At 39.7% G+C, this 14,941-nt stretch overlaps 1 protein-coding gene across 14 annotated transcripts in view; it reads right to left on the reverse strand.

Moving 5' to 3' along the window:
• The window catches only part of atp2b2 (ATPase plasma membrane Ca2+ transporting 2), a 352,745-nt gene that overhangs the window by 113,162 nt on the left and 224,642 nt on the right, over nucleotides 1-14,941 (reverse strand). For all 14 annotated transcript variants that reach the window (XR_010002645.1, XR_010002644.1, XM_062970002.1 and 11 more), the window contains one exon: nucleotides 898-1,139. Coding sequence is in view for 12 of the 14 variants with exons in the window: in XM_062970002.1 (XP_062826072.1) it covers nucleotides 898-1,139 (242 nt within the window). In the remaining 2 variants the exon portion in view is untranslated. The remainder of the gene's footprint in view (nucleotides 1-897; nucleotides 1,140-14,941) is intronic.

Consider the following 14,941-nt stretch of genomic DNA (forward strand, 5'->3'; position numbering starts at 1 on the left):
TACTTAAAGGGTTTTAGCAAGCCACTAATAGTAAGCCAATCCATAAATGTAGGAACAATTGTTGTATGTCTGTTTAGGGATTTGTCTGAATGTGTGGTAGTTGGGATGTTTGTATCCTGGACATCCCCATATATTCAGCAGCATTACAGACCACTGCTTCCAAAAACAATATCCTTTTGGGTATGCTGTACTGTTTGTTTACCCAAATATAGATTCCAACACCCAATCACCTTTATATTTCTAGAAAAGATAAGCAATTGTGACTTTCCAGAGGCTGGCTTCAGAGCTTTAAAAACATGCTGTTTTGGACAAGAGCTCTCAGGATCTCCAAGCCAGTGTAGTCAGTAGCACCTGGAGCATCACAGTCTCGGTCTCATGCTCTAACAAGGCTATGGAAGGCTTTTAAGAATTCAACCAACAACAGTACAACATGTCAAAAGAAAAATAAAAAGGGATGGTAGGACATTACTGCTACCTGCCAAAATGCACTCCTACAAAAGAATTTCGCCTAAAGCAGTGGTTCTCAACCTGTGGGTCCCAGATGTTTTGACCTTCAACTCCCAGAAATCCTAACAGCTGGTAAACTGGCTGAGATTTCTGGGAGATGTAGGCCAAAATACCTGGGAACCCACAGGTTGAGAACCACTGACTTAAAGGAAGAGAGACTGGACATGAGTTCAATTTATGTTTTGCATGCATCTTATTTATTTCTAAAAAATTTACTCAGGAGAACATTATTAAATTAAATTACATGCTGTATATTTTCTTGCTCTATACTGAAATAGTTTCTTTGTGTGTATATGTATCAGAATGTGGTAATAGGATATGAACCAATAAAACCACAAGTACTGGAATCATAGACATAAAGAATTTTAGGGACAAATTACGAGTACATACTTCTTTAGGACAATTTCAGAAGCTCCCTTGCTGTACATTCGGAAGCTGTCATCTGGCATTTTGGTGACAGTGCTCATTGACTTTCTCACAGAGTTAAAAGTATATACTTTGTAAAGCTTCTCTTCAGGCATTTGTTCCCGGACAGTCTGATAATTCTGCTTTAGATCCAAGACAAACCCCAGTAATCCACATTCTGTCTTGTTGCCAACCTGACGAGGTAGACCACCTTCCTTCTCTGGTGGCTAAGGAAAAAGAGGATGGAACTTCAGATGATTATTTCACCATATCCAGAAGCAACATCAGACTTCTTGATGTTGGCTAAATCCAGTTATAGTCCTACCTAGAGGACTATTAGCATGAATGGGACTTGCTGGCCACACAACTAACTTAATTAAGCACTTAGCCATTTGCCAACTTTATTTTGCAACTGCAGAATCCTGAAATACTAACTAGAACATTGGTGAAGGATGCACTGGCTAATCCCCTTCCATCCTGACTTTATTCATAATTGACAATAAGCTGTTTTCTAGATACAGAATCAAAGAAGAGAAAAACCTCTCTATCCCTGTCATCAAGGCTGTTCTGCAATTGCTTTCCCTTCAACTGGGGAAAAGACAGGGAAGAGAAGGATGCCAAGGTCAAACTACAAGGAAGCATCTATTTCTTTCACAATGAAGCTAATACAAGAATTATAGACTATAATAAAACCATGTTACACCATGATATGAGCATCTCATTTAAAAACACAGTTATTTATTTATTGATTGATTGATTTACAACATTTCTACCCCACCTTTCTCACCCCAGGGACTCAAGGCGGCTTATAGAAATTGGCAAAATTCAATGCCCAGAACAAAATTCAATAAAATCAAGCAACACATTTAAAACAATTAACAGTAATTAATAAAAACATATACAAAACTTAAAAACATATAAAATACTTAAATCCATTCATCCAGAAGCCTCATACATAAACCTTAGTTCAAACCATGTCGGATCATAGTGCTTATTCATTGAATACTTGCGCACATAGACAAGTCTTTAGGTTTTTCCTAAAGCCCAGAAGAGTTGGGGTCTACCGAATCTTACTAGGAAGGGTGTTCCACAGCCGAGGAGCCACTACTGAGAAGGCCCTGTCCCTCATTCCCACCAGCCGCGCTTGCGAGGCAGGTGGGACCGAGAGCAGGGCCTCTCCAGATGATCTGAGGGTTCTTGATGGTTATTGATACGTTTGGACAGGTAAGTTGGGCCAGAACCATTTAGGGCTTTATAGGTCAAAACCAGCACTTTGAAATGGGCTCGGTAGCATATTGGCAGCCAGTGGAGCTGGCTTAACAAGAGAGTACTGATCTCCCTGTATGCTGCCCCAGTTATTAATCTGGCTGCCACCCGTTGTAATAATTGGAGCTTCCAGGCCATCTTCAGAGGCAACCCCATGCAGAGCGCATTGCAGTAATCCAAATGGGATGTAACCAGAGCGTGGACCACCGTGGCCAAGTCAGACTTCCCAAGGTACGGGCGCAGCTGGCACACAAGTCTTAATTGTGCAAATGTTCCCCTGGCCACTGCCGAAACCTGGGGTTCCAGACTCAGTGATGAATCCAGGAGAACACCCAAGTTGCATCTAACATAGAAATTGTTATGGCTAACTTAGGCCCCATCTGCCAGATAAAATCCAGATTATCTGATTTTCACTCTAATCCAACACCAAATCCAGCTCTTTAGTTCAATGCCACACAATGTCAGAACAGTGGGACCTTACGTTATTTTTCCCACTTCGAAACAATCTCTATTTATGATCAAAAGGCTAGAAATCTGATTACAATGTAAGATGGAGAAATGCTTACACATTTGACCAAGACTTTGAAAAGAGTTTTCCAGTTTAATAATTCAAAAGAAAGAAGTAACATTGAGAACAGAGTATTTGTAATGGAATAATTAGCAATCTCCTCAAATTCTTAACATTCAACTATTATTTAATGTAGTCTTTATAATTTTTTGAATTTCAACATACCTGCTCTCAAACTATAATCATCATGCTCTACTTCACAATAATTTGATTCACTGAAGGTCCTATCTTAAAACTACTTTGCTTTACTCTCTTGATGTAATTGAGTTCTACTCAGTTCTACTTAAAAATCAACCTGTAACTTCTAACATGGTATACACTTTATAATTTCTAATGCTTTTATAACTAAGTAATTTGAAATCAAGAAATTAAAATACAAAAAGTTATTTATTTGCACATGCATAAATATAGCTCTAAATAAGGAAACATGGCAGTTTTTAAGAGGTCTGCTAAACTGATGATGCGAGCTGCAGACCAACAATCTAATCACAGTGTTTATTAAACTTCAGCATATTGTTTGTGTACTGACAGTGGCGCTTCCTCTATTGTAATCATTTAGCAAAAATAATCTGTCTACCAAGTCAACATCCTTCTGACATTTATTTTAGACTGCTTCATGTCCATTAACTTTCAAAATGAAAATGAATACAGAAAAAAATGGACGGTCCTTCTCTTTTACATTTTCACAATCTCTACATAAGGATTGCTTGGTTATTTGTTACTGTAATATACTGATTTTGGTTATATATAATTGTTTACGCAATATATCATTGCAGAAACCAATGCCATACAAGAGTTTCAATTTCAGTTTCCACACTATGCCCAGCATATCCTGAAATATTTTATTCACAAATGTCTGCATAAATTCCATATATATACAGTAGAGTCTCACTTATCCAAGCTAAACGGGCCGGCAGAAGCTTGGATAAGCAAATATCTTGGATAATAAGGAGGGATTAAGGAAATGACTATTAAACATCAAATTAGGTTATGATTTTACAAATTAAGCACCAAAACATCATGTTATACAACAGATTTGACAGAAAAAGTAGTTCAATACGCAGTAATGTTATGTTGTATATACTGTATTTACGAATTTAGCACCAAAATATCACGATATATTGAAAACATTGACTACAAAAATGGCTTGGATTATCCAGAGGCTTGGATAAGCGAGGCTTGGATAAGTGAGACTCTACTGTATGTGTGTGTGTGTGTGTGTGTGTGTGTATATATATATATATATATGCAACAAAAGCCATTAAAACATAATACATCTCACCACGATGGGGCAAATTGTCTGGGCAACTTCAAAACCCATGGTGGCAATGTCACTATGACTATATAAAGGACCTTTGAATACTAACTCCATTAATGTACCCGACAAAGCATATTTTGATCCACTAATTTTACCTCTTCTTCCCCATCTTTTTATTCAAGACCCTTGCTCTTTCTCTTCTTAGGGATTTATTCTTTAAAATGGACTAGACAGTCCTTCAAAGAGAGGATGATCATTTTACAGTAGAACCCATGGCTATTCTCTCTGCTGGAGACTGAAACAGATCACAATCAGCTAGACTGCATAAAGATCAAAATGAACATCCTTGCATACACATTTCAGAATCATGATAGCAATTAGTGGTAGCTGCCAAACAATCTTAGCCAATTAATATATTGATGGGTTTCAACCTAGGATATAACTTTACAATGCTGGGAAAGAATCACAGAAAAAATGAAATAGGAAATTATCTCAAACATTTGGAAGCAAGATAGACAACTATTTCAAATCAGTACCGAGTGGTATTGTATCTGAAGAAATTTATATCCATGAAAGCTCATGCTAAAATAAAAAATAATGAATCTTGAAAGAATTGGCACATTTCTTTGCTTGTTCATTCCCTTCCTAGTTTTTATGAATAAAGATCAAATTGATGGACAGGTATTAATAGTCATAACTATTGTTTACAGGTACAACATTCTCCTATCCCTGCTTAAATTTTATGAACTGTTGATAACAATCTTAGCTTTCTATTTTCTATATGGCTTTATTGGCTACAGATACAACAGTCCTCTCTCCCTGTTTAAAAGAGAAATGTTTGTTTATTCTAATGTTATGACCTAATGCCACTATCTCTAAGTAAATGGCACATGTTATCATAACATTTGAGTATTAGTTTCACATTTGGAAGTAAAATATTGACTACCCTTCAAAAAAAAAAAAACTGCTGCCGGAAGAGAAACAGACTTACGCATGGGGAAAGGCTATAAGGCTTTAATCTGCTCAGTTGAAAACTCAGCTGATCCATCAACATTGATCCTGACATTGAACTTTTCACAACCTTGGATGTTACAAGTATTTGTCTCAGTGTAGTATGCACAGACCATCTGACTGTATCAATTATCCCGGCGATTGTATGTTATTGTTTTATACAGTCTTCCAGAGAAAAAGATTGCTCCCCAAAAAAGTTCACATGAATTATCTTAAAGTATATATAATTGTGAATCATTCATCAAACAAAATATTGTAATAATACATTTGGCTGCTGGAGGGCATGAACGTAACAATATCTGGTATCAGATAAATGTATATTTTTGGGAGGTATTAGAGACTGGACTCCCATGGAATTAGAGAGCAGTGTAATGGCAAAGGAGCTGACTTACCTTTAAGGGAAGAGCCCAATATGAGGCCAATGGACTATACATCAGGGCAATAGATGAAATGAACCACATGAAGAGGAAATAACATCAGTTACAGGCTACAAATTTAGCCATAATATTGTCAATGAAACAAGCCTCTAGAAAAATATACTTGTGTCACAGAACTTGAAAACACTACATCTTCTCTCACATTCTTACTTATAGCAACCCGATGAATGATCTCCAAGAAGCTCAAATCCTTTATTGAATCAACTCAACTGTAAAGTATCTTCATCTTTTCAAACAGCATCCCTCTCTTCCCAACATTATCATTTTTTCCCCAATGAATCATGATATGTCTGAAGTATGATAGTTTAGTTTATCATTTGGTTTCTAGAGAGAGTTTGGGCTTGATTTGTTCTAGGACCCATGTTTTTGTTTTCCGACAGCTCACAGTATTCCTTGTTCTCTGTTTTTGAGGGCACCACATTTCAAATGAATTGGTTTTCTTCCTGTTGACTTTCACTGAACACAACTATTTACTTCCTCTGCCACAACAGTGCAACAAAGATGGATTTGATATTATTGGTGTGGTGTATCCCCCGGGTTTTAGTGTGAACTTTAACAAGAAACATAAAAAATACTGAGTTTTGTGTTGGTTTAAGCTGGTACTGGACCACAGCTACTTGTGAGACATAAATGCATCAGCTGGGCTAAGCTAAACCAAGGTCAATGAGGAAATGGTATTGTATTTCTGGGAACCTGCCTCCATCTTCATTGTGGAGGCATATGCATGAACAATCTCTGCAGGCAAAAGAGACAAAGTAGGAGAAAACCAGAGTTCTCCTCACATGTTTTCTAAAGTGCAAACAAACAAAAGTATGGATTGGAACACGTGCATGGAAAGAGGTGTTAATCTTACACAAAATATCTGGTTTCTTCCAAAATACAACAGTGTCCCTGTGCTAATTTGGCTACATCAGAAACAGATTTGTGATGCATGGACATCTGCTTTTTGCCATACCTCTAATTGCATTATTTTCTTTCTGCAAGATGTTGTTCTTCTTTTGGTGTATATCTATCAGGCTGCTAAAGCTCAACACAAATGTTAAATGCAGTTTCACACTGAACTAAATGTGCAGTTTGTTCCTCCAAAACACAGTCATTAAGAAGCAAAGATTCTGGTTTTTGGCATGATTTAAACTTAATTTTAACTGGTCACATACTAGGAATTTTGATCATGACTGTGATAAGATTTTAAATTTTTCCCAGTTCCTATATAAAAATAACAGCAACAGACAAAGCCGACATGCAACTATTTCTTGGTTTTAAGGCCTGATCATTAAAATGAAAAGAAAATAATATAATATAATTAGCTTTCCATCATTTTCTTTTGAAAAACAAGTCAACACTTCCTCATTTTTGGTAAAGGCTATTACATTAATGAAAAGCCTTTGCTAAGAGAGCTGAAGCTACACTTAGCACGTTTACTGTTACTCCACAGATATAAGTACTTCTAAAATAGTTAATGAGTTTAAATTTAGTATATACATCCAAGTCTGTCTAGCCATATGATATATCCAAAGCATTTCATCATGTGAATTAAGCTGCTGATTATAGCTGAAAACCATTTAGCATGAAAGAGAAATTGTCTGCTGCCAAACACATGGTTTTTGAAAAATAATGTTTTTGAAAGGCCTGCATTCAAAAACTGATTCATATAATTTGGCATGAGACATCGTATCTTTTTATATCCTATGACCTTCTAAGAACTCTAAAGAAATGCATGCAAATAGTTTAAATGGATATTCCTTAAACTAGTGATAATGTCTGTTGAGATATTTTAGATGTAGCCTAGAAAAGTAACTTTTCTGGATTCTGAAGAGGCCCATATAGCTTAAACCATTATTCCATTATCAATTTAAAGTAGTCAATGAAGACATTGAAATCATTCAACATTTTCCATACCATTAACCAGAATGGAAACCAAAAGCAAGAAGCAAAAGCAAGAAGTGAAGGTACCATCACCAGGGGCTTGGAGGGAAGGGGCAGTGTTTGTTTCCCTTGCTGCCCCTGGCTCAGCTCCTGGGGACTCTGGCCGCTTGGTGCTGCCAGACTCCATCTTGCCCAGCCTCCATTTCAGCATCCTGGGGTCAGCACAGAGATACTGGCATTTGTTTCTTCCGGCCATGGTCCTTGATTCACCTGGGCCCTCTCGAGTGAATGCTGGCACTGCGACACCAGTTTTGTCTCATTGCCTGATGGAACATCTGCTCCTTTAAAACTATGTTTTAATGTTTTATTGCATGTATATGTTGTAATTATTTTATAATTTGATATGTTATATTTATTATTTGTTGTATAATGCGGCATTGAATTTTGCCATAATCTGTAAGCCGCTCTGAGTCCCCTTCGGGGTTGAGAAGAGCGGGGTATAAATATAGTAAATAAATAATAAATAAATAAACCAGTCAAGAAACCAGAAGACTAAGACTTGGAAGGACAGTTATGGAGGAACTTAAGATCTGAATGTGTTGAGATTTATCACTGAATATTAAAATTAGAGTTGATCATGGCCTAGCATTCCACATTAATATGTATGGTTGTAAAAGCTGGAGAATGAAAAGTGCTAATAGGATGAAATGTGGTGCTGGAGAAGAGTTGTACAGACATTGTGAACTGACAAATCGATGTTAGATAAAATCAAGCCTAGACCTAAACTGAGGCTGTCATACTTTGGACATATTAGGAGAAGACAGGACTTGCTAGAAAAGACAACCATGTTTAGTAAGATAAAAAGCAGTAGGCAAAAAAGGAAGGCCACATTCTGGATGAATAAACTAAATCCAGGAAGCCACAGACCTTAGCAATGATGTTGATTGAGGATAGTGTGACGAGGAGGTCTCCATTTCACAGGGTTGTTATAGCTCAAAGTTGACTTACCAACAGTTAACAATAACAACAAAGTATTGTCCTTTGTAAAGAAATACATAAAAATGATAGTTCATGTTTCCTTTTGTCTTGAATCACTTACAGGTTTCAGCTAGTCTGTGACCTGAGTACCTTTTCCCCTTCAATTTCATTCCTGTTACATTGAAAGTATACCAGAAGGAGGGAAGAGTTCATATCTTTTATATATATATATATATATATATATATATATATATATATATTCTGAAAGGGGAGTGTGAATCAAATAAACTTCAAGATCAAGAACCACTGTCTATAGCAGGGGTCCTCAAACCTTTGAAGCAGAGGGCCGGTCCACAATCCTTCAGACTGTTGAGGGGCCGAATTATCATTTGAAAAAAAAAATGAACAAATTCCTATGCACACTGCACATGTCTTATTTTTTGTAGTGCAAAACAGCAACAACAACAATGAAAGAAAGAACAATACAATATTTTAAAATGAAAACAATTTTAACCAACATAAACCTGTCAGGATTTCAATGGAAAATGTGGGCCTGCTTCTGGCCAATGAGATAGGATTGTTGTTGTTGTGTGCCTTCAAGTCATTTCAGACTTTGGCCGAGCCTAAGTCTAAAATTAATTATTTATTTACTACATTTATATGCCACCCTTCTCACCCCGAAGGGGACTCAGAGCAGCTGTATGTACATACAATATATTGTATTATTAGCATAGCACAATATTAGCATTATATATTACTATATTGAACTATACCACTATACTGTAATATTATATGTAACATATAACATATAATTAATATTATTATATGGTATTATTATTAGTATTATATTGTGTAACATAATATTAGTATCAATACTATATGTATATACAATATATTATATTATAAAACTGAGGGCGGGGGCCAGGTAAATGACCTTGGAGGGCCGCATCCGGCCCCCGGGCCTTAGTTGGGGACCCCTGGTCTATAGTCTAGTAGTTGGAGGAAGCACCAGGTCTAACTGTTCTGGTGATGTCAGAATGACTTTGAAACTAGAAGGCAAACCCCTCAAACAAACTGGAAGTTGCATGTAAAAATCTATTTGTGCCATCTATTGGTTATTTTATTTATTTTACTTAATGTATATATCCTACTTTTACCTTTGCAAGGAATCTATCCCAATTCTAATCAACCCCTTATCAAAGTATAGAAAGAATATAACCATAATTCTCCTCCATAATCTCCACAGATATAAAATCATGTATATTGCTTTTTAAAGCAATATTGGGTCTCATTAAAAATAAGCCTATTTTTATAATCGCATCTGGATATTCCTTGAAAACCCATCTATTTTTATAATCACCTGAATAAGTCAGCATCACAGAAAACTTACTATGAAAGAAACAATGGATCAAGATTACTGACATGTCATTTTACTTGCTTCCCTGAAATAAGCAACTGTCAATATAGCATTACCTTCACTACAAAGGCAAATTAATATGCAACCGCCTACATATATTCATCATGAAAACAACTAGGTAGGTTCATGAATTTTAGATAATATAGTTTTCAGAAATAACACAATACATAGGAAATGCAAAATCAGAACTATGATTGCTTTGCATAAATGGAATCAATTTAATAACTGCAAACACAATTTTTTCTGTTGACAAATACTATTGAATTTGAAAGCACCTGACCAATGCCTTCTGATTACATTTTCAGAAGCAGAGGGAACAATTCTTTGTATGCCATTAGTCAATATGCTAGTGTGCTTGTTGGCTCTCATAGAGTGGTTCTTGCCATTTACAAATGCCATACTTTACTATTTTCAAACTGCTACTCAGTAGGGATACAAAGAATATTCTCTGCTAATCAATTTCTGACTGAAAAATGGGTTTTCCTGCAATTGGGGAAGTGGGTCAGGAAGAACAAAACAGTGGCAAGAATGTTGCCCAGTATTTGCTATCTTGAAATGTCCCACAAAATTATATCAAAAAGATATATGTGTGTGTGTGTGTGTGTATGTATGTGTGTGTGTGTGTGTGTGTGTGTGTGTATATATATATATATATATATAGAGAGAGAGAGAGAGAGAGAGAGTATCGAAAAGATGCAAGAATTGTATGTGTAAAAATCATGGAGGTTTTGCATAATAAAAATGTTTATTTGCAAAATTCCACCTGCACTTTCGTTTTTCAGATAGGCTATGAGGGATAGCCAGAAAGTAAGGTTACAAGACTTTCAAAATACAAAGAATGAATATATTTCAACAAAACTTACATGGATCATAGAATAGGCACTTCACCATTTTTCCACATAATCACCACTCTGCTCAATACACTCTGCCATCCGTGGGACGAGTTCCCTATGCTGTGTCATAGAAGTCTCCTGCCAGAAGAAACAGCAGCAACAGAGCTGGAGCTGGGAGTGGGTGGCAGAAGTGAGGAGGAGGAGGAGTGGTGGTTCTTCCTCTTCCTCCCTGTCGCCTTCCTCCTCCTCCTTGCTCCGGTGCAGCTCATCTTCGCCATGGCGCAGCCCATCAGGGGACTCGGCAGCTCGGAGAGCCCCTCCAGCCAGGAGGCAGCCTCAACATCACCTCAGCCTCTGCCACCCACTCCCAACACTGGCTCTGTTTCTGCTGCTTACTCCAGCAGGAGACTTCTATGACACAGCATAGGGAACTCGTCCCACGGATGACAGAGTGTGTTGAGCAGAGTGGTGATTATGTGGGAAAGCAGTGTACTGCCTATGCTATGATCCATGTAAGTTTCATTGAAATATATTCACTCTTTGTATTTACCTTACTTTTAAGATATCCCTCATACTTTGTGTAAAATTGCTGTCTTTTCACACAAAACTAGGGACTTTAAAACAAAAATGGGGACTTCTAGAAATAGTGGTGGTGCATGAAATTTTTATCACTTTTTTGCACTCATCTCCTTCTGTCTTTTCAAAAATCAGTTACTGGCTGTTAGACTGAACTTTGGAATGAAGAGCCCTGGAACATTTTTCTTTGGTAGCACACTAAAGACAGTGTAAACCTCTTCTTTTGGTGCTTCAATCTGAAATCAACTGTATAACATTTGGTTTAATCATTAATTAGAATGCAGAGTGCAGTCAAGACATTGGAATAAGACTAGGACTTGGAAAAGCAGTATGAAAGAACTAGACAAGATCCTGAAGTGTATAACTAGGTGGATGCACAAACCACACCAGGTGGCACCAACCCTAGAAACACTATTTCTGCAATGAGTTGCAAATATTCCATGGTTGAGGCAAGCAAAGCAGCTAGGCTGCTTCAACCAAGAAGAGGAAGAGGAGGAAGGAGACCCTACCCTCTCCAGAGCCATCAAATTGCAAAGAACAACAGCTCTAAACCTCCTGCCTAGATGTCCTCAGTGGCAGGAATTATGAGCTTTTCAAAATTCTGGTAACATTCTTGTTTCCTGCCCTCTCATGCAAAGCCCTCCTACACAGAATGCAAAACTCTCCCTGCCACTTGCATATTCATCTTCCACCCACATGCCTCTTGGGAGCCAGCCATGGGCTACATTTCCCCACACAGTCAGGGGGGAAGGAGGTAGCCAAGAACAGCGTTAATGACGGATAACCATAGAATACCCAGGACATTGTAGTCTGTGACCGCCATCACCAGTCAGAGCCCTCTTAGAAAATCAACTGTCTGTTGTTGCCTCATTGTGAGCAGTCTTCATCACCTCTACTAGGATTGGAGGATTACCAGAGTGAAAACTAGGGTAGGCTTCTGCACTTTTAATGGTTGTTTATAAAAGGGAATTTCAGCAGGTATTGCTTGTTTTCTGGTTGAGTGAGACCTTAACTAATTGCATTAGAAGTAACACCTGGTGAAATTCCCTCTTTCACAGAATCATTCAAGATATATGATAATAGCTCTCTCATATTTTCACCCTAGCAATCTGATCTAAGACATTTTCCTCCCTGAAACAAAGAACATATAATGTCAGACTTAAAACTGGGGAGGGCCCCTGTAGCTTTAATGAATATTTAGAAGATAGAATTTCAGCCTGTCTTGCTGATCATGCAATTAGGTAACAAGCAGCACTTGCAAATACACTATCCAGTTTTCATACTGGCTACTCTAACTCGCAAGTAAGCCTCACTGTAGTTTACTTGCTCACCATATTGCTATGCATATAAAATGTTTTCTAATCTATTACTTTGTTGTTGTTGTCACCCTTCAAGTCAATTCCACCTTATGGTAACACTCTCATAGGGTTTTCTCAGCAAGATGTATCCAAATGTACAATCCACACCAGGTGAAATCAAGCCTAGTGATACCACTGTTGAAATGTAAGGATATAATACTGAACATTAAAGTTAGGATATCATGCCATCATGATATGACTTCTCAAGGTATGGTTGCAGCTGGTGCACAAGTTTTAATTGTGCAAAGGCCCTCCCGGCTACCGCTGACACCTGGGCATCAAGCGCCAGAGAAGAATCCAGGAGGACCTCCAGACTGCAGACCTGCGCCTTCAGGGGAAGTGCAACCCCGTCGAGCACAGGTTGCCACCCAATACCCCGATTGGTCCCACGACTGACCAGGAGGGCCTCTGTCTTGTCTGGATTAAGCTTCAACTTGTTAGCCCTCATCCAGTTTGACACAGCTGCCAGGCACCGGTTTAGCGTCTGAACGGCTTCCTTGGAGTTTGGTGGAAAAGAGTAGTAGAGTTGGGTGTCATCTGCGTAAAGATGGCACCGAACTCCAAAACTCCGGATGACCTCACCCAGTGGTTTCACGTAGATGTTGAAAAGCATGGGGGAGAGAATGGAACCTTGTGGGACCCCACAGGTCAAAGGCCAGGGGTCCGAGCAGGTGTCCCCCAACTTCACCATCTGGGTACGATCCCCCAGGAAGGAGCAGAGCCACTGAAAGCAATGCCCCCAAGACCCATTCCCGAGAGCCGCCCCAGAAGGATACCATGGTCGATGGTATCGAAAGCCACTGAGATGACCAGGAGAACCTGAAGGGATGCACTCCTCCATCTAGTTCTCTGCGGAGGTCATCCACCAAGGTGACCAAAGCCGTTTCAGTCCCATGACCAGGCCTGAAGCCAGACTGTGACGAATCCAGATAATTGGTCTCATCCAAGAATTCCTGGAGCTGAGAAGCAACCACTCTCTCCAGGACCTTGCCCAAAAATGGGAGGTTGGAGATTGGCCGGTAGTTGTTCAATAATAATGAATCTAAAGTCGCCTTCTTTAATATGGGCCTCACAGTCGCCTTTTTAAGGCAAGATGGAACATGCCCTTGCTGCAAAGAGGCATTGATAACACCAGTAAACCAATCAGCCAGCCCCCCACTGGCAAGTTTGATAAGCCAAGATGGGCAAGGATCTAGGATGCAAGTGGTCGCCCTCACCGCTCCAAGAACCTTGTCAATGTCATCAGGCTGAACAAGTTGAAACGAATACAATAAAATCTGACAGACAGGTGCCTCGGTTACATCCCCTGGTTCTGCACTAATGTCAGCATCCAAGTCGGAGCGAATTTGAGCGACTTTATCTGCAAAATGATGTGCGAACTCACCACATCGGGTTGTCAGGTGATCAGAAGGCCCCTCCCCCGCAGGGGGATAGAGGAGCTCCCTGACCACCTAAAACAACTCTCTTGGTGTATTAGTTGCAGACGCAATGCATGCAGTCAAGAAAGTCTTTCTGGCTGCACGTATTGCCACGGAGTATGCCTTAAGAGAGGCTTTAGCCCGTGTTCGGTTGGATACACTTCGAGTCCTCCGCCAACGGCTCTCTAGCACCTGCCTCATACACTTCATCACTGCCAGCTCACCAGTAAACCAGGAAGCTGGTTTGGACCGATGCGACAAGAGGGGATGCTCAGGGGCGATCATGTCTATTGCCCTAGAGACCTCCGTGATATAGAGATCTACCAGGACATTGACAGGATCGTCAGCCAGCATGGCAGGAAAATCCCCAAGAGACATCAGGAATCCATACGGGTCCATAAGTCTCCTGGGGCGAACCAACTTAATGGGCCCACCACCCCTGCAGAGGTTAGAGGTTACAGAAAGTCTAAAGCTGATCAGGTGATGATCAGTCCATGACAATGGAAGAATTTTTTGCTCTTCCACACCGACATTTCCCCGTCTGCAGCAAAGACTAGGTCCAAAGTGTGGCCAGCTACATGGGTGGGCCCTGGTATCACTTGGAACAATCCCATGGTCGTCATGAAGTCCCATGAAGTCCAGAGCTGTGCCAGACAGGGCGGCCTCTGCGTGGACGTTGAAGTCTCCCAGCACAATAAGCCGCTGAGACTCCAACACCATGTCAGAGATCACCCTCGCAAGCTCTGGCAGGGAGACTACTGTGTCGCAGGGTGGTTGGTACACAAGTAGAAGCCCCAGACTGTCCTGGTTACCCACTTTCAGATGGACACATTCGAATCCTGAAAATTGTGGAACAGGGCACCTGGTCAGGATGATGGAATCACGATAGACCACCACAACCCCACCTACCCACCCCCAGGCCTGGCCTGCTGATGCACTCCGAAGCCTGGTGGACAGAGCTGGGTAAGGTTTATCCCCCCCCCCCCAGCTCATCCAACTAGGTCTCAGTAATGCATGCTAGGTCTGCTACTTCATACAGGATT

Source organism: Anolis carolinensis, chromosome 2, assembly GCF_035594765.1.
Source record: "Anolis carolinensis isolate JA03-04 chromosome 2, rAnoCar3.1.pri, whole genome shotgun sequence".
In the NCBI taxonomy this organism is placed as follows: Eukaryota; Metazoa; Chordata; class Lepidosauria; order Squamata; family Dactyloidae; genus Anolis; species Anolis carolinensis.